Genomic DNA, 25,982 nt, shown 5'->3' on the forward strand with positions numbered 1-25,982 from the left:
TCAGAACCAAAAAATTTAGCACAATATTAAAAGGTGCAATTTCTTTTTTATAAAATGAGCATTAAAATATAGCATAAGTGAAGGACAATTATTAAAATTTATTAATAATCCGAAAAAACCATTTAGTCGAATAATAACCATTATCTTTCAAGCATAGAACCCTAAACGACAATACGTCTACAATTATGCCTAAAAAAAAAGTAATTTTTATTCTCTTAGATCAAAGATGCAGAATATTGAAATGTCACAGGTGCGTGCCGCTCCACACCCACAAACATAAAACAATTTATACCTATCAAAGATCTAAACAATCATCTACGATGGAACCTAAATTTAAATATTGTATTTGCCGTTGTTAGATTTGTACGTAACTCAAGCTAAAAAAATCATCTAAAACATTCAATAACTTCAAGGTACTAATAAATCTGATGTCGAACTCTGTTTCGTTTTCTTTTGTTTGTGAAATTTCAAATTAAAAGTGCGTGAATCAGAATAGATCGTGAATCAGAATAGATTTTATTTATTATATAAATGCACATACAAAAAAAGAATGAAACGCCAGAGTTAAAATACAGCAATATTCATTGTTACTTCGAGATATCTTGAAAATTGTGTGGAAAATGGAATGTGTTATTGTTTATATTCTTTCTAATATTGTTCATTTGAACTTCGAACTATGCATTTAATTTTTAGCCAATTAAAATTATTATGAAAGAATAAAATTATTATTAATGGAAATCTAACAGCAGTGAGACTTCGACTTCAGAATTACACCAACCTTCTTTGAAGAAAAGTATGTTTTCTTCTTTTTTTTTTTTATTACATATCCATGGTGCATTGCATTCTAGGAAAATTGTTCTTGTCTCTTTTCAAATCCCGGTTCTCCCTTTTTTCACCATTTTTGCTTGAATGAATTACGAGTCAACGAAAATCGTTTGGTACTAACTTCTGGTTGATTAAAATTATCACTTGTTTCTTAACAGAAACTGTATGATCAAAAAAAATCTAAACAATTTCTTTAAAACTACATTATTTAATTTCAGAATTATGCATTTAAAAACATTGATCAGAGTTAATAATACTATCCTTAGAATTTTTATTTAGTTTCTTTGCTGCTGAGCCGGCTATTATGGAGAGTTATGTCGGGTTTACGGATCATGCGCAGTTGTTTAGCAGAAAGCGAAAGGATGAGTGCAAGATACAGACATCCGTTCCTCATGCATTCCATTTATGGTTTTGTTTTATTTTTCGCGGAGGTGTGGTTGTAAAAGAAGTCAATAGGAAATTGTGTCATCTTCTTTCACTTTAATCAATGAATTATTTCAACCAAGTATTTCAATTTTGTATGAGCACGCTTATTTATTTTGTATGTCATTAAAAGAATACTTGTGAACTTAAACTGATTATCATTTGTTTACAAATTCAAGCAGTCGTATGTTCAAGTATTTTAGTGTTTAATAAAGTGAAATTTTGTAAATTATGGAAGATATTTTTCATTGGTGTAGGGAAGGAAATGCTTTCCAAGTTCGCGTGTGGCTGGATGATACAGAACATGATATGAATCAAGGGTAAGTTATTGTATATTTATTATCTTTAGTGTGTGTTATGTTAATGTTCTATTGTGTCATTTTCATATATTATATAGTTTTGTTATTACTGCACTAGCGTAAATAATTACATATTTGTTCATCATATTTATATTGTAATTGCCGCATTCTTTATATCGTTCACAATTTTGTGTGATTAATTTTTACTTTAGCTTTATAATTACTTAATCTTATTTTTGTGGTTGTTTTATTGTGAAAACTTGCTTTAAATAAAAATTAACGTGTTATCTCTGTGAAGAATAATTGTTAATTTCTTTTCCACAAATCACTGGAATTTTTAACATCTAATTTATCCTATTTTTCATATTTCAGATGTATAGATTGCAACTATTTTCTCATTGGAATTTTCTGTTTAATTGAAGTCAAATCTGATTAACTTGTGAATTGCTCAAACAGGGATTTGTATATTTTTTAAAAAAAATATCTGTTGACTTCGAAATTGTAAGGTATTTTTTGAAATGAATAAATTTACTCAATTTTATGCATATACTTTTAAAAGAATATCTGTTCAATGAAATTTTTTGTAAGCTAGGTTAAAGCTTAAAATAGTATTTACTGTAAATTTATAAATTAATGTTTATTTTATGTAAAATTTTGACTATATAAAAGCAAGATGAAATTTTCTACAAAAAAAGCGAAATTGTTCAAAAATGATTTTGTTCTTTAGTAAAGTAGGTAATAACTAAGTTCTAACAAAATTTCGTCACAGTAACTAATACTAATAGAATAAGAAATTTAAAAAATAAATTAACACATTCGCCAATTTTTCATCTTAAAAAAGTTACTATTTGGTACATTCACCACATATCTGATTTCCCTGTATAACCTATTCCTCCTGTTGGAGCAAGTGAAATTTTTGCTAATATTTGAGATAATGGAATTGTGCTACCACCATTTTTGATGACTCAGTTATCAGTCTTTGATTGCCAGCATCATGTTATAACATATCACACACACACACCTTGTATTAATTTTATTCTAATCTAAAAAAAAAATGTGACATCTTAGTATCATTAATTATAGTTTACGTGATTGAATTCAATATCCTGTTTAAACTTTTGAAAATATGCTAGAATGTTCTTACTACATAGACTACTATTCTTATGTACTTACATAATATAGTTTGTTTTGTGTCATGTACTATAGTGAAGAAAAAGAAAGTGTGCAATTTGAATTTCTTTTTAATTGTTGAGGCTAATATTTGATTCATATACAAAATTTTCGATAAAAGACCTCGTGCCAAATTTTATTTATATAGCTTATTGCCTTTTTCAGATCATGTTCACATATGCAAGAATAGGTAACCTGCTCATTAAAGAAATTAGTGCACAGTTCATCAAAAATGTATCCAAACACTGCTCATTATTCTAAAACTAATTATCGCATAATACATTTGTAAATACTTGTCACTATAAAATTATGTTCTTCGTATATGAATGAAAGTTCTTACAAATCTATTGTTTAATACAATGGTCATCTTCATATTTATATATATGCACAAATTCTTCAAATAGCACTACCCAATTTCAAATTGATGAATTCAAAGGAGCAGAATCTAAAATATCACTGTTCAAGTTTTAATTGAATTCCATCAAACAGTCTTTAACCCTCTCGATTCCAGCGGGGCGGTTTGAGAATTTATCCAATAACATCCACGTGGGTCCGTTTGGGGCGGCTGCTAGCCGTTTTAGGGGAGATGGGTATTAAAAGCGGTACTCTACTGACCACTCCAGGAGGTCCTCGTTATCTTCGACAATCGTGGCTTTTTCACAGTAGTTTCCCCTGTGCCTTAGGGCGGTAGGGGTTAAGGATGGATTCACTAAATAGGTTGTTGGCGTATATTTTGTATTTTGAAAGGGTTTTAGTTTCTATTTTCACATGTTGTTAGCTCAAAATTGGAAAGATTTTATGGCCATTTATAAAAGAAATTTTCCACTGAAGTTCTCTGGTAACGATGAATGATATATAAGGATACCGACACGTTGTTTATTTTTCGGACAAGCATCAGAAGCCCTTTTCAGTAGTAAGACTATTGTAATGATATAAAGACAAACCATTGCATTGTCAATGCGGCCTATTCACATCGCAGTTTTCTCACAAAATAGGTAGCGACACTTGTTACTATGGAAGAAAGTCGTTTTACACTCCAAGCATCTTATTCTGTCATCAAAGGACTGTCGGAAATTCTGAGGCCATGTACAAACTACCGCTTTTAAAATAAAATTAAAAGACAAAAAAAAAAAAAAAAAGATTGGGAGTATTCTTTATCGCCCTCTTCAAAGAGTGAGATAAGTTATATAAATACTGAGTTCCTTTTTAGAATGCCATTCTGAAAATTTCTCTTCAGTTGTGAATTTCTACTGTTTATTTTATGTACTGTGAATAGGGTGTTTGGATTATCAGAGTAATTTTTGTATTGAAACGCTTATTATTTCTTCATTATGAGTAAAAGAAATCGTGAACACACTGAAGAAGAAATTAAAGCTATTTTACTTGATTCTGATGAAAGTGACAGTGATCTATCAGCGAAGATGATGGTTGGCCAAAAAATGATACTTTAGCTGATCTCTCGTTTATTCTAAGCAAAGAAGCAGGAGATGAAACTAACGAGGGTCAGATGAACGAGAGAGATAGAGATGAGGAGTCAAAAAATGTTATATAATGTACATATTATCAAAAATTTGCAAATGATTCCCTCGTGTGTAAATTTGTGGAAATTTAATATGAAGCTTTCTTTCAAAAATTTAACAATACTATAGAAAACTTCACATAACATTTTAAAATCAGAAATTCAGCTTGAAAAATTCAACATGACAATTCATACTAGAAAAATAATATTTATGATGAATGTAATTTTAAATGTGTTTAATCTTGATATTTAGTATATGAAGAATGTAATGTTTTAGTAAAATGTTCAGGCTGAAAACTGAAGGAATGTATTTTCGAAATATATTTCGCTGAGTAATTTTTCCCCCGAATTTTATTTCATAAATATTTGTATTTCAGTATTAAATGAAGTTTTAAAAATATGTTATCTCATCTATCGAAACAATTCGATAGATGAGATTTATAACGTTTGACGTAATATATTCCCTTGGTTAGAAAAAAATTTTAATAGTTATATTTTAAAAGATTAGTAAAAATGAGTGGCAAAATGAAGATATTTTTGGAATTATATTTACCCTACATTCTTTTTCGATTATTTAATGTAAAAGCAAGAATGCGTAAGGTTTTGGAGAAAAAAAATGTGAAAACTTCTTTAAAAATTTAATTAAAGTTTTAAAACTTTTCTCTTAGTATCACTATCGAAAATGCAAAATAATATTTTGTATTTGAAAATTCAATAAAGATAATCGTTTATACTAAAAAAAAAATGCTAAAGACAATAAAAAAAATCTGAGCTGAGTGTTGAAAGAACATATTTTCGAAACATCTTTCAAAAAGAGCAATAACATTTTTTTTATCCAACGATTGTTTTTATTTCGGTATTAAATGAAGATTTAAAACATTATCTTGTTTATCACTGAAAAGCATTGACATCTATACTATGTAAAAAAATGTACTAATTGCATTGATATATGTATAATGTATGTTTTACATTACTATGTAAAACTTTTTTACATTTTAATATATGACATATTATTTAATTTTGGCAACTAAAAAATGTAAAAGCTTATTGAGAATTAAATGAAACATAAAGATGTTTTTGAAATTGCTAGTAAAGCCAGTTTTTATTTAAATGGTTTAGAAGCCTAACATAAAACTTACAAAAAAAAAAAAAACTATTTTCTAAATTATAGAATAAATTTCAAATTTTTTGTAAAAAAAATACACCACAAAGATGATGAGCGAAACAATTCCCACTAAAAAATATAAATACATTAGAATAAAACTCGTAAGCTGATGGAAAATGAATCTCATTGTCGAAAACCGCAAGGCAATTATTCAAGGTAGAGCGTCAACAGTTTTATTACTTCAGAGTGCGAGGGGTAACTGCCCCTGAGCTAGGAAGAGTCCATGTCTTTCAGAGACACGCTGAGAAAGTCTGTATGTTAAAGGGAGTGCCACTTGAAAAGTGCTTGGATGTTAAAGAGTTAAGATAAGAAACAATAATTTAGGCTTTAGGACACCATTCTTTTTACTTTCTTTAGCAGGCATCATAACTTAACAAAAACATTCTCTTGCAAAAGTCCTGATTTAGTAATTTTTATGCTAATTTATAGTAATTTAATGCTAATTTATAGTAATTTAATGCTAATTTATATTAAAATGCTTTTTTTTTTTTTTTTTGCATTTTGAAACTAGCCAGGTTTGTCTTGCTACCAGAAGAACTTTGAAAACTGGGAAAGCACAGGGAATTTATAAATCAATAGAATAAAAACAGGAAAAATGTAGGAAAATTTTCATAAAAACCTGGAAAATACAAGGAATTTTAAGTTTCTTAGTTATTTTTTCATGTCTATAAAATGAAAATCTCTAACGATTCCTTGAATTAAAGACTGTAGATACAGCTTCTAAAAACGAAATGATACTATTCGCAATTGTGCAGTGCGAAAACTTGCTTCTTTTCTGCTCTTTTCCAATTTTTTTTTCTTTACAGATCAGTTCAGTTTCGATGTGCAAGACATTTTTGTCTTTTTCCATTAATTTCCAAACTGCAGCTATTGAACATGAGTGAGATTTCTGTAACTGCATCAAAGAACATAATACATTTCTGTCCTTAATTTTGTGTGACTTACAATTAAAGAGCATGAGAGGTAATATCCCTCCTCCCTTAATATATATCAATTTGGTCTTACTAAATTCTAGATAATAAACAAAGAGAATGGGGTTTTTTTGGTACATAATTATAAAACTTCTTTTAATTGATCATTATTTCAAATAATGTTAAATTGTTGCTTCCTTTCCTTGCTTTTTCTACTCCTTAAAATAATAGTGCTTTATAACTCTCATGAGTGCTATTTGTGCATTTTCTCATATCTTGAATATACATACAGGGAAAATGCAGGGAATTTGGTTTTACAATTTTGAATGGCAACCCTGTTAATGTGTTTAAAAAGATCAATATATTTAACAAGATGAATCAATATTTGATTTGTGTGGTTTCTTATTAAAGAAAAGCATGAAGAAGTAAAATTCTATGAAAAATACTAATTTATATAGCATTAAATTCAGGAATAAATGAAACATTATTGAATAAAATACTCCTTGTGTGTGTGGATTATGTAATATCATTTGATTATGATAAAATACTTTTTTTAAATATTGAAACAAAAGTTTGAAAATATTTCAGTAAATTAATTTTCTTATTTGTACTCGTTTAAGTAATTAAAGTATAAATCATTCTTAACAATTATTTAAAGTATTATTTAGTAAAATCTTGAATAAATTTATGATTTTTCTTTAAAAACTAAAGATTTCTCATTATTCAGAATCATTTAAAATATTAAAAACATCATGCTATTTATGCTTTCAGTTATGAAGGAATTTTCAAGAAATAAGCAAGGCTTCTTTTTATCAGATATTTCCAAAATTTTTTGCTTTAAGTTTGTTTTATAATATGAATTGTTAAACCTATATAATATTTTTTGATTATTTTAAATAATATACTTCAAGCATTCTCTATTTTTTCCCTGTAATTATACATGTAAATTGATACATGGATTTTAAACTCTTTGGTCTTGTTTTATCACTCCTAATAGTAAAAAAGAAAAGAGAAAACAAAAATATTTTTTTGAACGAAGTTATTGTATTAATATCTGAAATTAAAAATCAAATGAAGAAAAATGTTGACCGATTGACCTGTTTGTCATGTTTACATTTATCAAAATAATTTCTTATGATTTTTCCTCATATATCTCCTGTAACTTTCACCTGATTTGTCTGAAATTTAAATTTTTTTTCTTTAAAACCTGCAGATTTCTCATTATTCAGAATCTTTTACAAAATTAAAAATTTGAGGTTAAAGTTGGAGAATTTGAAGATTATGTAGATTTGTAGATGATAAAGTCTTTTATGTGAATGTAGTCTACATATTTATAAAGAAAATATGCTTTGAAGTTGAAGGAAATATTTCATTTATATTCATCTTTTATAGATTATATGCAATAAGAAGCATCTAGATATTTTTTGATTGACCATTTTGCAGATTTAAGCGAAATCATATGTCATACTGCTTCTGTCTATCTTATTTCATATTTGAATTGCCATGTTTATGTGCTTATAGATAATCATATTAAGATTCCATATATGTTGATTTCTTCCATTTATAATATGCAGATATTTTAAATTTCATCATTCTTGTTTTTTGTGGTTTTGTGTTCATAAGTAAACATTATTATTATTATTTTTTTATTCAAAACTTAAGAGATCAAAAGTTTTTTTTTATTATTATTTTTTTTATAAATGCAATACTTTTTGTATTTTCTCCATTTATTGGTAAAAATTAGTTTTTAGTTATATATAACTAAAAACTAAATAAAATTTTGGCCTAAGTATTTTTTTATAATATTTACAGTGTATTTTTATCTTTTAGTGATGATCATGGCTTCAGTCCTTTACATTGGGCTTCTAAGGAGGGAAGAGCTAATATAGTTGAAATGTTGATTGCTAGAGGTTGTCGGATAAATGCCACAAATTTAGGAGATGATACTGCACTTCATTTGGCATCTGCTCATGGGCATCGAGATATAGTTCATATGGTAAAAGTCACTATAAATACTCCCAAATTATATACAGGTTGTCTATTCTAATTATAGCTGATTAACTAATTTCTAAAAAATTAAAACTAGACATTTGCTTAAGTTCAAAAAATGCTTTAAATTGCTTAATGAATTGTATTCCTTCTTTCCTATGCTTAAAGAAAGAATTGTTTGACTTATTAAATGTACTTATAAAAAAATTATGAAGTGTATATTTTAACACAGTACTATTGTAATAATTAGTTGAATAATTTTGACACGGTAAAATGTAAAAAAAAAAAAAAAAAAAAAAAAAAAACTCAACTCTTTTACAAGTAAAATTGTTATGAAGCTTCTAATTTTGTTATTTTATAACAATTTGTTGAAATAGTGTTCATTGATTGGTGGATATTCATCAAGAGGGCATTTGATATAATCTGAAGTGATCTGTAATATTGCTATATAAAGTTTCATAATTTAAATAATTTTAATTGCCAAAAAAGGAGAGCTTTTTTTTTTGTTTAAAATTTTAGTGTATTAAGAATATTTTATTAATATGTGCAGAGAACTGTATTAAAATTTGGCTATTATAATTTTTTCATTAGTACATTTATTATTTAAGATAAAGTGATGTATAATTTATTTCATTCAGAGCATTTTTTTTTTTCATTTAAACTATCTGTTTCTAGTAATTTAAAAATTAACTTTGGAGCTGCAATTAGAGTGAATAAATTAGTTATTGATTTATAAAATATGAAAAAAAAATGTAGTATTAAACCTCTTCTTTCCAGGAATGTCAAAAAAATAGTTTTAGAATAAAGATATATGGTAATTTTATTTATTCTTAAATTATCATTTTTCCAGCTGCTCAGAAACAAAGCAGACATTAATGCTGTGAATGAACATGGGAATACTCCTTTGCATTATGCTTGCTTTTGGGGTTATCAAGCCATAGCAGAGGTATGTATCTATTTTTTTTATTCCATTGTAATATTTTTAATGGAATTGTTAATTTTTAACAAGATAGTCATTTTATATTGCTGGAATGGGAAAAATCTCATGAGATTTTGTAATTAGAGTGGATTTCAATATAGGCTACTTTTTTGTTTGTTAAGCCTCAAAGGAAAATCCTCCAGAACTTAGTAATTACTCTCCAAATCTTGGGGATGAATCTTCACTTGCAGAATTGTGCCTGGATTCATGTTGTTGACTGAGTAGGTCATTGCTAATAGAAAAATATATTAAGTAATAAATCATATAATTTTTTTTATTTTCTTGTTTCAAGTTAAGTCAAGGGGGGGAAAATAATGGCTGAATGACTAATAATGGGGACCTGATAGCATTTTTTTTTCTGCTTTGTGAATTATAATTAAAATTTTTTATTAAAATTGCTTTATAACACTATCTTTCATGTTTTCTTACTTTTTAATATTTGAAAGCTTTTTTTCTAAACATGAGTACAATTTTGCTTTTTACAAAGAAATTAAAATGCTACAATTAGTAATTGTTTGATTTAACAGTGGCAACAAAATGTCTAAAATTGTATGTCCATTTAATCTTCATTTATAATTTATAAAAAAGATTACAAATGTCATTGTGTTAATTAATGCTATTGTAAAATATTACTATGTATGTATTGTCACATTAAAAACTAAATGCATCTTATTTATCTAAAAATTTAGAAAATCTGCTATCAATGTTCAGTTTCTTGACACTTTATACTCAAATTGTACTAATTTAATAAGAAATCTGTGGTCTGAAAATTTGCAAATCTGTTAAATCAATGGTGCAGAAAATTTCCCTGAACTAGAACTCCAGTCTTTCATTCATTTTTCTAAAAAATCATTTCTCCAAATAATAGCAATAATTTAGTTTAAATTTGAAACTAAAATTTTAAACCTTCTAATAATCATAGCATTGTTATAACCAAAATCAGCTTGGGAAAAAAAGGAGAGCAGAATTTTAAATAATTTTTATCTGATGATGCTGTAGTGAATTTAAGAGTTTGCAAAATAAAGGTGCCTCTTTATTATTGTTTAGAATTTTTATTAAAAGAATAAAATTATATTCAACAAAATGAATTGAAAGCATCTAATATGAATTGATCTAAAATAAGTGTTAAATTATTTTGTTTGACTAAAAATAAAATAATGCATATGCATTTTCTCATTTCTTTTTAGTCATTAGCGAATGCATAAAATTTTTCTTTTGTAAATTTTATAAACATTTTTTTTCTTCTTCCTTTTGGAAAAAATGGGTTTGCAGACATGAATTTCTGAAACTATAGAATTTGAATACTATAAATAATCGCAAAATGAGAGGTAGTATACATGAATATAACAAAATTTTAAGAAAATTGATATGATAAAATTTTAATTGTAAATTATGCTAAACTCTTTGAAGATGGTTTCTTTCTTTCCTTAGTGTATTAATTAAGTAAAATGTCCTTATATTTTTCATTATTAATTATCTTTAAATTATCAGTTTAAATTATTTTATATTTTGAAGGAAATATTAGATGGATTTGATATATTCCATAACTATATATTCTTTTGTATTAAAATTGATTCAAGTGTGTTATACTTTTGAAGTTTTATATTATTAACTTTTAAAAATATTTCATTTTTAGGATCTGATTAATAATGGTGCTTTGGTAGCTATATCAAATAAATATAGCGAAACTCCTTTAGATAAGTGCAAGGGTGCAATGGCCCAGAAATTACTTGGTATGTTATTATTATTATTTTTTTTTTTTTTGGTGTTTTCTTTGAAATAATTCAAATTGTAATCAAACCCTTAGCCAGGGGTGTTTGTGCTCCGGGGAAACCCCGGAATTCCGGGGATTTTGAACTTCGATCCCCGGAATTTCCGGGGATCGTCGTTCAAAAGGAAGTAGGAATAATAATGAATTATTTATTTTGATCTGGGTAATTTTGTTTGCTTTTAAAGCAGAAAACGCAAGGTCAGTGTGTGTGGTGAAAACTTTTCCTTTCTTTCTCCAAAGGCAGTGATAATGCGTGAAAAGGGGGAAAAAACTTCTTTTTTGTTCTTTCCTTATTGCGAGTTATGACTCATTCCCCCGGTTCTCGGACATTCTCTTCTGGATTCTTTTCGGCAAGTAGGCGCGGCAGAAAAAAAAGGGGGAGACTTCGTTCGACCAGATGTGCGATAACGTGACTCTGGGTTCAAAGGTCTTATCTCTACTGGCGTGGCGCCAATAAGTAGAGAAGGGGAATTTTTCGCCGTATTAGCTATTTGTCATTGATCGCTTCGCAACTTTTTTTTCTCCGCTGTGTAAAATTTTCGTTTCATTTATTGATGCACGTGTAAATTTTTCGTTTCGCTTATTGAAATATTTTTTTATTTATGTACGCAAGAGAATTTCATTTAGAAATTTCAGCATATGAAACAGAAATTACCCCTTAAAAATTCATATCTAATTAGTTCTACAGCATTAGATCCAGAGCTAAGAGGTAAAACCAGTACAATATTAGCTTTTGAAAAATTATCATCTTTTATGCCCCATATTTTTAGTGATAATGAAAAGTCAAAAGTAGAAGCTGAAATAAGGTTATACCAGAGTGATATTGATATCACCAAAGAAATGCTCTACACATCTGATGAAAGTGGAAATCAAGTCAAGTGTACAATTGATAAATATTGGTCTAAAGTTTTTAATTTAAAAGATGATTTCACAAATGATTATAAGTATCCTACATTGGCTAAGTTGGTCAAAGCCTGCCTTAGCTGCTTCCATGGCCCATTAGTGGAAAGTGCATTCAACTTAATGGATACACTTGTCACTGACTATAGAACCTCTCTTAAGATTGATTCCCTAGATGCAGTGCAGACTATTAAATATGATTTAATGGCTTCTAAAGAAACCTCATGTGAAAAATATGGCTCAAAAAATCCAATGACTGATCCAATTCACAAAGATCTCTTACTGAATATGAACAGAAGTTGGAAAACATATCAAGAGGACTTAAAAACATGTATTTCAGATGACTCACCTATAAAAGTCTCTGAAAAACCTTCTACATTAGCAGAAAAGCAAACTGCTTCTACCTCTGCATGTGCAGTTCTCGAGGAAATTTCTTCAACTGTAAATGAGGAAAATAAAAGTCAACCTTCCTGCAATTATGAAGTTCACCACAAAAGAAAGACAAGCCCACAAACATCAGAAAATAAAAAAAAAGCAGCAGAAATTAGATAATTTTTTTTAAAAGAATTAATTTAGGTAATTTAAAATATTTGCATAAAATGTAGTAGTTTATATGTTTGAAAATTTATGGTTATTAATTTTGCAAAAAAAGTAATTCATTGAACTTTTATAATTAGGTCATTCAATACTTCATAATTGTAATTTTTCATTTCTCCCCCCCCCCTTCTCGAAACTCCAAAATGCCGGTAGTAAGTCCGTAAATGTTTCAGGGGATTTTTTGGGGTCCCACAAACACCCCTGCCTTACATATTGAACTTCCATGTATTGAAAAATCTTTTTATGTTGAACTTTCCCCTGGAACTTAGGATTTTCTTCAGAACAACAATTTGTGTGTTTGTTAAGATTATCTATATAAAACAAAAGTTTTTGCCTGGTAAAATTTACACATATTGGAATCAACAGTATCCATGAATTCCATTTATAAGAAATATATAAATTAAATAATTGAAAGGAATTGTTTCACCACTTCTTAATTCAATGGAAAATGATGGAAGATTAGAAAAAAAATGTCAACAATTCATTTTTATTCTGCCCCATTTATTCTATTTTATTCGTGTTTATTATATATTAGTGAAAATCTTTTAATATTTTGCTAAGGGCTAGACTAAATGAGAAATGTTGGCATTATTCTATTCTGTCAATAACATTAAGCTTGTCTACAATCTGGGTTCCACTGTCAAAAAAAAAAAAAAAAAAAAAAAATTAAAACTATATTATTGGGAATATTTGAATTTTTAAACTAGATTATATTTATTTTGATTTTTAAAAGTAATACAATTTTCCTTTTCAGACCTTGCTGTCCAGCTTGGCCAAGATACAACAAAAATTGCATATAAAGATCAAAGTTGGCTGGGCACCAAAACCAGATCTCGTAAGACAGCATTTCATAAAATCTGACTTGATTATTTAAAGTACTTTGCTTATTATATAATTTATTTATTTAAGATATATATTTTTAGGAGATGCAACATTATCTCGGCACTCTGGAATAAATCTTAAAGAAATAAGTTTTCAAGTAAAATTGGCTGTGACCCCTTCAGGAGAGGTAGATATTCTTCTGCTGTCATTTTTAATTTTTATTGTCCTTTAAAAGACATTAGTACTTTGTTTCTGAATTAAATAATTGATTTTTCTGTGTTAAATGTTGACATTACATATTATATTCGGATAAGCATCTTCACACATTGTTGTCGAACCTTTTCTATTGATGATATATTTAATGAGAAATCTAAGTTACATAAATCGTACCTCTTGAAAGAGTTATGATTTATTTATCTTAAATATTTATAAACATGTTTATATCATTTTAGATTTGCAAATAATAATGAATCTGACATTATTAACTAATAATTAATTTGACAATATTAACTAGTAATTAATATTTGCTTAATTAGTAATTATTTTATTTTCCCTGTATGCAGTAAAAATCCAATTATTCCAGATTCAATCTCAATAATGGAATAACCTGATATTGATGAAGCAAAGATTATTTCTCAGGAATTAGCTTAGATTTCCTTGTAATGAATTAATTTAATGGTTGCAAGAGCAATATTTATATTTAATATACTTCCATATTGTATTAAAATATCACTTCTTGATTCTATTAGTCAAAGTCAGTTGTTTTGCTATCTTAAATAATTTAGACTATTTGTGGATATCTCATTTCCCCCTTCCTCTATCTTACCTACATGATCGAGATTGTAGTCTGTGGAGTTTTACATTATAAAATAATTTTTGCTGAAATGTTTATAATTTCTAATCTATAAAATAACACTAGAGATTTCATGCATCTTTAGGAAAAAAAGAAGCTTTTTATGAAAATTTTTAGTGTTTCTCACATCTAGATATTTGTATTTGTACTATCATTCACACATAGCATTTTGTTTTTTTAGTTTAGCCAATAGCAAAGCTTCTTTAAATTCACCTGTATTTCAGAGATAACTTTCTGAGACATTTTTTTCTGACAGAAATTCTCTTGGCCTATCAAAAATGACTTTCTAATACATAGGAGCAAAAAAGAATTTCAATTAAGAATATTTTTAAAACAAATTTTATGGAAATTGCAGAATCAAAAAAAGATTTCAAGTTATTTCTACTAATTAATTCTGGAAAAAAAAATGCCTTTTTTTTTCTTATAACTGCATTAAAGATTATAACACTCAACTTTTATAATTTGACCAACGTTTGTAATCATGAAAAAAATTTTACAGATAGAAATACCAGTAAGGATGAAATACACTTGCTTCATCCTTAAATAGGGTAATCTTTAAGTCTGCTTCATTCTTACTTAATTTTATCCATTTCATTCACACACAAATTTAATTTTGACTTTTTCTCACTGCAATTTTTAAATGCATCAAAGAGTCTTCTTAATTTTTATCATTATATTAGTACTTTTTTCCTCATTTTTATGATTATTACTCCCATTTATGAAAAAACAAAAATTCACTGCAAATTTTTGGTTTTTTAAAAATATTTTTTTGTTTATGAAAATAAAATTTCATAATTATTATTTTTCATTAACTTCTTAGTTTATTAAAGTTCTGAAATCATGTACAGTTATGTATTTCCAAACAAGAAAATTCTTTTATGTTTTTGGAAGTTACTTAGTAGTTAATCATTTTTCTTTAGGCTTGATTCTTTATGAGACCATCCAGTAGTCTAATTGAGAAAAATTTGTTACAGAATTTCATTATATTTATAGTGATAAATTATAAAGTAATTAAAAATGAAAATTAATAAAAATAACTTTTTTTTGAAGAAAAAACAACAACAATATATTTAGGAAATTCAATCTTAATAAATATTTTTAAAAAAAATGAAATTTTTTAAATTTTTATTCAAAATAGAAATTTTATAAGCAAGATTAAAATCTTTTATGCTCTGAGTTATATTAACGCATTACAGTTTTATATATTTTTTTTAATTACAAAATTTTAAGTGAAAATTTTTTGCTCATTTTAATTTAATTTATCAATAAAAGATTGCTTTCAAATTATTTTTATTTTGAATAAAAGGTAATTTATTAGACAGATTTCATTAATTATTTGTATAACTAAATAATAAAGGCACAATTATACTCAAACATTGAAATAGTATTGTGCATAAAAATAGCAGTATTCAATATTTTATTTATTTAATTCAGACGTGGAGAGGTAGATGGCAGAAGAATGATGTTGTGGCTAAAATCCTGAAAGTTAGAGAAGTGATTCCTCGTGTGACTCGAGATTTTAATGAGGAATATCCACGTCTCCGAATCTTTTCACATCCAAATGTTCTGCCAGTGATAGGCTGTTGTTGCCATCCACCAAGTTTAGTTGTAATCAACCAATATATGCCTTTTGGATCACTTTACACTGTTCTACATGAAGGAACTGGTAAGAGAAAAGTTTCAATTTGAATTTCAAATCAACTATCATTTTTATTCTTTAAAAACTCCAATGAATAACTATTGCAGTATGTTCATTTCTGTTCAAATAAATTCCTTTCTAAATAAAATCAATATGTTCTATTAAGTGATTTTCTATGTGATAATTAATTATAAAGCACACTTAACTTTTATCGGTTGATAACTCCACATTTTGTATATGTTCATTTTAAAAATTCAGCATTATTATATCCTGCTAGTAGGATTTTAGCCCATTAATGCCCATGCTTTTTATCCAATGCTTTAATGAGTAGTACTAGTGTTAAATTTTATGTTATATAAGTGCTTAAATATGACTTTCTTATGTGTGATTTTTTTTCTTATAATTTATATAGAAGTAGGTTAAAAATAAAAATTATATAAAAATGAGAAGAAAAAAAAAAAAGGTTAAATTTGTACCTTATTTGATTGCTTAGTAAGATAAAATTCAAAAATAGAAAAGTTAGGTGTTTGAGATAATTTAATGTTCATTAATTTGCCCCCAAAATTTTATTGAAATATATATTTTTACAGAAAATTCAAAATCAAGGGTTCAGATTGAGTGGGTGTACAATTAACAAACTCAGTAATAAGTAAAGACGCTTTATTATAAACAAAAACTCGAACACACAGGCAACAAAACTCATCCAAAGCACACACAAAACAGCACTTGGAATAAAAAGTATCTCTCAAACAATTAATTGATAATAGATTAGCTTAAAAGCATAAATTGCTCTGAGAATTTTCACTCAACTATTCACTTGAACTCGTTTCAGATGATTGTCACTTGACTCAGTAGCAATCGATTTCAGCTTTGTTTTCTGTCTGTTTATGATTTCTGTGTCAGAGTATAGAATATGATGGAAGGATTTTTGAAAGATGCATACCTAATGGATCTATTTACAAGATTTGTTTTATTTCTGGAATTTTCAGTTTTGTTGTCAAGGTTGGGACTCGTTAATCTAACATCCCTTTGTGTTACTTGTAAAAGTGTCTTCATATCATGGAACTTGAATGTTCTAGGAAGAAACACTAGAAATTCCTTACAATATATACTTTTCATTCCAGGATCCTGTGACTAGCACTTTTCAGCACTTGCACTTCATTAATTGGTAATATGGAAAAAAAAAAAAAAAAACCTGGTTATTTCTTCTAATTTCTCGAATAGTTTGAGTTCACCCTGTTGCTAACTGTAAATGTCTCTTCCTTTCATCTTTCCTCTCACCCATTTTTTGATAAAGTAAATGACACCTGACACATCCACAAAAATGCAGAAGGTTTCAGAATCCAAGAATGAACAATATATATAGGTTGGAAACATGCAATGAACCAATGGACTACATATTACATATATTCTCCATTATATATGTATGTAATATATTGGACAGCACACAATTTTGTCTAAATGTCTTTTTTTGCTTGTATCTGTCAAATAATTTGTATTCTTTGTATATAGATAAAAATATCTATTTAAATCTAGATAAATTTTATAATTGCAAATGCTATTAAGTTTATGTTCTTATAAATTGCATTGTAAATTCTAGATTTATGCATTTTTTGGATGTAAGTGTATTTAATTCCTTATAATTGGGTGTAATTTTTTTAAAGGCTATTCTGGTTGGTCTTTTTTTTAAAAAATTATTTGTTTAATGAAAGTGTAATATTTATCTCACCCATGCACTAACTGTAATAGAAAGGTGTATCAATTATGTATTTGCTTCTAAGTCTCTAAATGTTTCTTATTTTCGGAATGATCAAAGCCAGTTAGTTAATTTTTTCTGAAGTTTTTTTTTTTTTTTTTCTCTCTTTTGAACATTTATATATGTATATATTATAAAATTTATAGTACCTTATATATGTGTCGCTTTTCAGGAATCGTTGTGGATACAGCCCAAGCTTTGAAATTTGCTATAGATATTTGTAGAGGAATGGCTTTTCTCCATACTCTAGATCCACTGATTCCTCGTTTGTATTTGAGTAGTAAACATGTAATGGTATGTTAAAATAATGTGAATATCTAATTTTTGCATATATATTGTAACTATATGTGTAGATTTTAATTTAATAATTGCATAATTTTTATTTTATTTATAATTTCTTTTACACAAATGTCCAAATTGGATATTAAATTTCTCTCATAAAATAATTCTACATTTATAGATGGAGATAATAGTCTGTGTAATAGTAAAAAATGATTTGTTTAAAATGCTTATTTTCTTATGAGTATTGATGATTTTCTTTTTTCCCCCCCTCAAATAATAGTACATGTTATTGTTTCTTTTTGTGTATCTTTGTTTCACTTTAATTTTTTTCTAATAATTGATGCCTATAACTTTTTATACTCAGCAAGATTTAATAGATAGGTAGTTATTAGAAAACTGATTCTTATTAAATTTATAAATAAATCATTGTGTGTTTGTTTAAAATGAAAAGAAAAAATAAATGACTTGACTATTCCAGCTTTAAAAATATTAAAATTTTTTTAAATTATGTTTAATATTAATACTATATTTATCTGACTAGAGGAGGGCATGATGATGGCATTGTTGATATATTAGTAATTTGTACTGTGTTTCATGAGCCCAATATGATTGTCAATACAATTCCTTCATAAACAGGAAGTCATAGTCGGGTCCTCAATGCATCCTTTTTTTCAAAATAGTCAAATTAAATAAAGTTACAGACAGTTTTAATTAATGTGTTTTCATTTTTTATGCAAAAAGAAATATTTATTCACCTTTAAAAACTATTTCATTTTAAAAAGAAATTTAATTACAAATATAAGTTTAAATGTTATAAATAATTTTAATTATTATTATCATTTTAAAAGAATGAGAAATTTAAAATTTTTGGAAGTTGGTAATAATGAAATGTTTGTTTTATATCAATGAAACTGCATTTATATCTGAAATTTCAAAAAGTATCTAATAATTTCTTTATATCTGTAAGAAAATTTTCCCAATAATAATAATAACAAAAAAAAAACAAAAAAAAAAAAAAAAGAGAAAGAAAGTAGGAAGCAGATATTAGTTATTGAATGTGTAGACAGACGTTTCAAGATGCTAAGATAATCAGTATGCTTGATACACTCTCAGTTTTCTGATGAAATACAAATATTTTTGAATGTAAATGATTTTTGTTTTCTGATATATCTCTTAAAGTAATATTGCTCTTTTGAACAATCATGATTTATCAATTGTGCAAGATGTCAAAATGTAATTCCTTTCTATTGTTTTTATAATAATTACCAACTTTATTCTTACATGTGATTCAAAATTATTGAGTGTAGAATAAATATCTGGAAATATTGAATAAAATTTTGTTATGATGTGAGTAATTATGATTAATAATGATAATCATTTATGTTTATAATTATTTTTTGTTTAAAAATTAAATTATAAATTACATGTTACGTGAATGAACATTTATTTTTGCATGAAAAAAGATTACATATTAATTAAAATTATATATGAATTATTAATTTGATTTAAATAATTCTGAATTTAAAAAAAAACACCTACACATTTATATTTATAAATTTCTTTAAAAAAATTAAATCATAATTCAAATATGAGGATTTATTTTTACATAAACAATTAAAAAACATATTAATTAAAACAATGTGAACATTTTTAATTTAATCTGAATAATTTTGGAAGAAAACAAAAAAGATGCTCCAAGGATTAAACTCTAACCTCGAGTTTAAGATTGACTAGACAACCATGCCATTGGGCTGCTGAATGTGGGGGGAAAATTACTATTATATAAGCTATGCAAAAAGTTTGAAGGACATTTTCTCAGAGTTGTCATGCTATTGCACTTTCATATTTCGTTGAATGAACATCCTACAAATCTATTACTATTATATTAAATTTCATACCGAATTCAATTTTCAGCCTATCCAACTTATTAGTTAAAAATAGTATTAAATGTTCCATTCTATGGCATTTATCTTAGTTAGTAATATATTTTTTAAATCATGGTTATTGCATTAAATAATTATTGTGGCAGTTGAATTGAAATTGATAGAATTTATTTATTCTTTTGTTTAAGAAAATACTTTCTTTTAATATTTTTATTTACAATACATTTTCTTTAAAACTTTTTTTGTGTTTGTATAATAATTGGTTTATTATAAAATAAGTGTATTCTATATAAAACATGTGTATATTTTTTGATAAATGTACAAATTTTTAATAGATTGATGATGATCTCACGGCTAGAGTGAATATGGCAGATGCCAAATTTTCTTTCCAAGAGAAGGGCAAAATGTACAGTCCTGCCTGGATATCTCCAGAAGGTTAGTTATTATAAAATATGCAGTGGTCTATAAAATGCATCAATGATTTTTAAAGATTAATAGTTTTTATTTGTCTTTAATTTCTGCTTCAGATTGAAAAATTTGATTATAGACAAGAATTCAAACTGAATAAATACATGTAATCAGTTAACATTTTCATTTTAAGACAAAAAAATTGTAGTCATATATGCATCATTTTGTGTATTCTTGAACAATATTCCAAAGCATATTAGCTTTGTTCAATAGAACATATTCCATCATTGTAGAACTCAAAATTGAACGGATATAGAAGAAGATGCAAGATTATTGAAGTTGAAAGCAAATAACCAGACATTCACTTTCCAATTAAAACTCTACAAATTTAATTCAATCTTAATTGTATATTTTAGAAATTTATAAATCTAAAAAATGAAGGGTGGGGGGTGTTTATCGCCACAAAAACTTTTGACTTTTAAATTAATAGGGAAACTTTTTGACCATCTTGTATAATGTACAGATGCTTTCTCTGTATAAATAAAACATAATTAATATGCTATCTAAGATATGAAATGTTTTTTTTTTCATATAGTTTTCACAATTTAGAACCCTATTGGAATTTTAAATTTGGTGTGACTTTTTAAATATTAATTACAAAAAAGTTTTAGTTAAATTAATACCTGTATTTTAGAATGTGTAATCATAATATTTTTTTTTCATCTTGAAATTGATATCTTTTATAACTAAATGACACAGGTGACTAAAGTAAAGAATACAATACAATTACCAAACTGTAATTTTTTAAAGGTGATAAATTGCAGTTCCAAATAAGTTTCTACCATGTTCTTTAGTAGTTTTAGCCACAACCCTTTACAGTGTATAATATTGCAATCTTGTTGATGTAAAAAAAAGGATAAATAAATAATTAAAATATTGTTGAAATAAAATAGTTTTTATGATTAAGCTCTCTTAAGCTGTATTTACCTTTAAATGAAGCATACTATGTTGAAATGTTTCCTTTTAAAGTGATGTATGATTTATATTTTTTATTCTCTACCCCATAGCTCTGCAAAAGAAACCAGAAGAGATAAATGTGAAAGCAGCTGATATGTGGAGCTATGCCATATTGTTATGGGAGTTGGCTACTCGTGAAGTACCTTTCTCAGATTTATCGGCAATGGAATGTGGAATGAAGGTAATGAGACGGACCCGACAGAAAAACTTGCATATCTTTTCAGATTGGAGTCTTTTTTTTTAAATACTCTAATTGAATGCGAGTTAACATTTTTTTAAACTGTAATTTGTTTGGGTAACACTGCTGAATAAAGAAAGTCATTCTGAAATATCTCATTTTATTTCTTTAGCTGATTATAATTTAGTTAACTAATAACATTTTAGAATTTCTCAATGTAGGTTTCTTTAATTTAAATTTAATTATGTTTATTTTAAATTTATTAATTTATTTGTAATTTATGCAGATATTTTCTATAAAAAGCATTAATTTTCTCAAAAATAATTTTAAAAATTTAATATTTTTCATTATTTTTCTTGGTTGAATTTCGATGCATATAGAATTGATAAACAAATAAATTATTGTAATATATAATATAATTTTAATGAGTTGATTCAATAATCAATCAGTCAAAATTCACTTCAATGTTTCATGGATTTTTAATTCATACTATAGTAAAATATTTTAACCTGTTTTTTTTATACATTTAACTGTTCCTCCTTATCAATTAAATCTTTATACTCAGATTTACGCTATCTCATATTCTATTGTTTGTTTCATTGTAAAGTAATTTGATTAAAAACTGAAAAACTACTATATCATAATAAATTTGAAAATATTTCAATTTTTTTCAACTGCAGCTCATTTTTTAATGATAAGAAAATGTCTTTTTAAACCTTAAAATTTTTCTTAATCATTCTTTGATTAGCATTAAACAATCCTTCCTAGGAGCATTGTAAAAAACAAAGTCATGGTTAATTTAAATATTCCAAACTAAAATAGGTCAAAGCAGTGGAGGAAGAAAAATAGGTGGCCATAAGAATATCATTTCGTGTTAGTATTTTAGAATAAGGAAATGAATAATTCAAAATTGGTTAATAAATGAACAATTAGGGGAATTAACAATTGTATAATTATTCAGCTCCATTTATGTAGTAGATTAATTATGAATTGCAAATAAAATAGGGGCAATAAACATCATCTGAATGTAATCTTAATTTAAGTAATACTTTCTAAGGTTGGAAACTGTCATTTTATGATATGCCTTTTATTCATTTCCTCATATCTTTTATAATTCATACAAAAATAGCAGTCTTTGAGAATTAGATCATAATAGGGTTTAAAACCCAAGACCAGTATACATTCATTTGTATATATTTATGCAATCTCTTGACAACATATTATTTTAATATTTTAAAAGCCTAATTATTTGTTGAATTAATTTAGTTTAGTTTTCATACAAGAGGCCATGGTGGCCTGGTTTTAAAGTCTTGGTCTTGGAGGTTTCCGTGTTCAATGTCTGATTCCATGTAAGATTTAGAATGTAAATGTGTCTTGTATAGGTTAAGTTAATCTGAGTCAAATATAGCCCCTTTAATTTGGAGTAGAATGTTTGTAGAGGGAATGCTGATTCAGGTGTCACCACAGATCAAAATTAAGTACATCCCCAAATAGTCCTCATGTTTGTTTTCAAATTAAATGGAAATATAATAAACTTTCTTACAAACATAATTATTTTATAAAGAAAAATTTGATTGGTACATTAAGAATTTGTAATAAATAATAAATTAAAGCAATAATGATTATGCAAATTAATAAATATTAATATGTGCATTTTTAAAAATTGTTCTTATTAAATTTATTTGTAATTTCAGATTGCATTAGAAGGTCTCAGGATAACAATTCCTCCTGGCATTTCCCAGCACATGTCCAGACTTATTCGAATTTGTATGAATGAAGATCCAGGAAAAAGACCCACATTTGATATGATTCTACCAATTCTCGAGAAAATGAAGCAATGAGAAATCATGCTGTTACTTGTTGAAGTTCTCATGTGTTGTTTATTTAGAAAAGTATATTAACTGTTGCCTTTATTCAGTGCTTGGAGGAATTTGTGCCATTTACAGCTTTTACCTTTTGTGTTCTTGTTTATGGTTTTAAGCCCCGTGTTGAATTTGCAGAAATCTTAACTTGGTAACACTGCCATTTACCAAAATTTATATATTTAGCTGTACTCTAACTATCCAGATTCTAATTATCTGATTTGCCAATTATACAGATCACTTTGAGGAAAAATAAGTAGTGTCCGAAAACAGAATCTTGCAAATAGAGAATGAGTCAGGATAGTAAAACAACTTACTTTTACTGATATATTCAAGTAAGGGATATTTTAATGCAGTATGTAAATATACAAAATATAAGCATTGTTTTTGTAGTCATTTAATTAATTTTTTCTAGCAACCACCTTACTCTAATAATTAATTTTATTTTGAAAAATCTAATATTTGGATGGTCTGAGTTAGTTCTGGTCCCATTTAATCTTAAAAATTAGAGCTCTATTGTATTTTCATCTTTTTTTTTCTTGTAATAAAAAAAAATTATAATGGAATTAACTATTAATTGATTTACTATAAATATTGATAATTATAATATTCTTTTCATTTCATAGTAAAAACTCTTCTTCATAGTTAGATTAATTTAATTCAGTTTTTAAAATCTAAGTTAAAAGTCTTTATAAATGTAATAAACATAGAAAAAATTTAAAACAAGATAACTATTAAATAAAACACATAATTAGGTTTAGAGCTACTATTGGCAAATGGCAGCATTAGCTTGTTAAATTTGTTTTAGTAACAGCCTATAATCCTGAGTGTAGATTTTGGATTTGATCTTGCATGTCTTGTTTGTATGTTCTCATTCTAGTTGCTGACCTAGATAAATTATCATATTTGTAATGTTTGTTATGTTGCATTTTAAAATGTGTAGTTGTAGCAGCTAAAGATCTGTTTTTGAAACTAGTTATTTAATTTTGAATACTTTTTAAAAAACTGTGTTATCATATATTTGATACTCAATATTTATTTTTATATCTTTAATTATCATTTTTGATTAAATGCAGTATTTAAATATTATCCTGGATGAAACTAGTTTGAGGAAAGAAAGTCATTAACTTTGGTACCTTTTTGAGAATGTATATCAAATGGGACTTTCCATTTTGTATGTTATTATACAGTACCTTTAACCTTGGATATGTATGATATTAGGTAACACAGAAAATTTCAGTATTGTACAATTATTTTCAACAAATAACTTTATTTTTAAAATCCAAATATTGGATTACTAAACCAAATCTACAGCGAGCCAAAGTAGCTTGAAAGTTCCTTATAATGTCACAAACATATCCAGTGTATATCAAATAAGAATTCTGGAGTATTATTTTTACAATTTAAATAACAACTTTTCTAATATGAGAAATGAAACTTGTATATAAAGAATATCACTGCCTTTATAAAGAGTTTTTATTAAAACTATAAGTAAATTAGTTCCTATACTTGTGTAATGAACTACTTTCATAATTAAATAACAAAAAAATTCTGTAAGATCTAAAGTAATGACCATATTCCTTGAATAATCTTGCTTTGAAATGTATATTTCCTCTAATGTCTGCTATTGGTTTTATTTGTATGAAATAAAATGTAATTTTGCTAGGCTCTTTCTAATTTGAATTTTGCTTAAATTAATTTTTAAAATTATTTTAGCTTTACTAAATTTTATTTTGTGCTTTAAATTTATCTGGAATATTTTCAGCATCAAAGAAATTTGTTATGAATTATTTTGACAAAAAATATCCCTCAGATTAAATTTGTTTGATTTTATTCTTTTAGGATTTATATATTGTTTGACCTCAATTGTTTTGATAAATTTTTTGGCACTTTTATTAATTGACTTTCATTTTATCTTTTTATCTTTTATTTATGTCCTAAAAATATTCAGCAATTTTTTTTTTACTTCATCTTTGCATTTTTCCAGATATTATCATCATATTTATATATTTTATACTTTTGGTGTATGTATAACTCACCTTGGAGATATCATTTTCTAACTTTGAAAATCAAAAATATATCTTTTTATTTTTACATTTTTATCTTATTTTTTACAGTGTTTGTAAGTACTAAAAAGTGTGATCTCTGGTTTGTTAATTATTTAGTTTTATTGTATCTCTGCTGAATTAATAATTGTTACTAACTTTAATTTTAAACCTGCTAAGCCATTGTATTAATGTGTTAGAAAATATATATGAAGCATTATAATTCTGTTATTAACATTTAGAATATAAGTAGAAGTTGCAAAATGTTTGGACTAGCTGCTCTTGTACTTGTTTTGTATGTCACTGAGATGTGATAATGTTCCAGAAAGGTTTTTTTTTTTTATGTGAGGTGTTTTCAAGTGCTAAGATATTTTTATCATGTGCAATAAAATATTTCCATAATTTGTGGTGAATATGTTAATTAAAAAATGATGACTCCTTTCAACTGTCTATTCTTATTCCGGTCTACACTTAACTTTACTACTACTACCAATGATAATAATAAAATGTGTATGTGTTGAAGCTTTACATGGGATATCGTTGGACGTAAATTGCCGAATTGGTCACAAATATACTTAGAAACGTAAGAATGTTCATCTCTTGATGATTTAAAAAATTAAAAAAACTAATTGAGAATTGAGTAACCGTTTTGATATTTTCTTTAGATAGTTTCAAAAAATATATTTACT

At 26.3% G+C, this 25,982-nt stretch overlaps 1 protein-coding gene across 1 annotated transcript; it reads left to right on the top strand.

Annotated features, from left to right (window-relative positions):
- The first annotated feature begins 1,203 nt into the window (after window positions 1-1,203).
- Window positions 1,204-25,718, top strand: LOC129957137 (integrin-linked protein kinase-like). The gene is made up of 11 exons (XM_056069301.1): window positions 1,204-1,568; window positions 8,143-8,308; window positions 9,152-9,247; window positions 10,917-11,013; window positions 13,303-13,383; window positions 13,472-13,557; window positions 15,658-15,889; window positions 17,791-17,912; window positions 20,119-20,218; window positions 21,259-21,389; window positions 23,081-25,718. Exons 1-11 carry the CDS (start codon window positions 1,480-1,482, stop codon window positions 23,225-23,227), a joined length of 1,347 nt encoding a protein of 448 aa, XP_055925276.1. The 5' UTR covers window positions 1,204-1,479; the 3' UTR covers window positions 23,228-25,718.
- The last annotated feature ends 264 nt before the right edge of the window (window positions 25,719-25,982 follow it).

Source organism: Argiope bruennichi, chromosome 11, assembly GCF_947563725.1.
Source record: "Argiope bruennichi chromosome 11, qqArgBrue1.1, whole genome shotgun sequence".
NCBI lineage: Eukaryota > Metazoa > Arthropoda > Arachnida > Araneae > Araneidae > Argiope > Argiope bruennichi.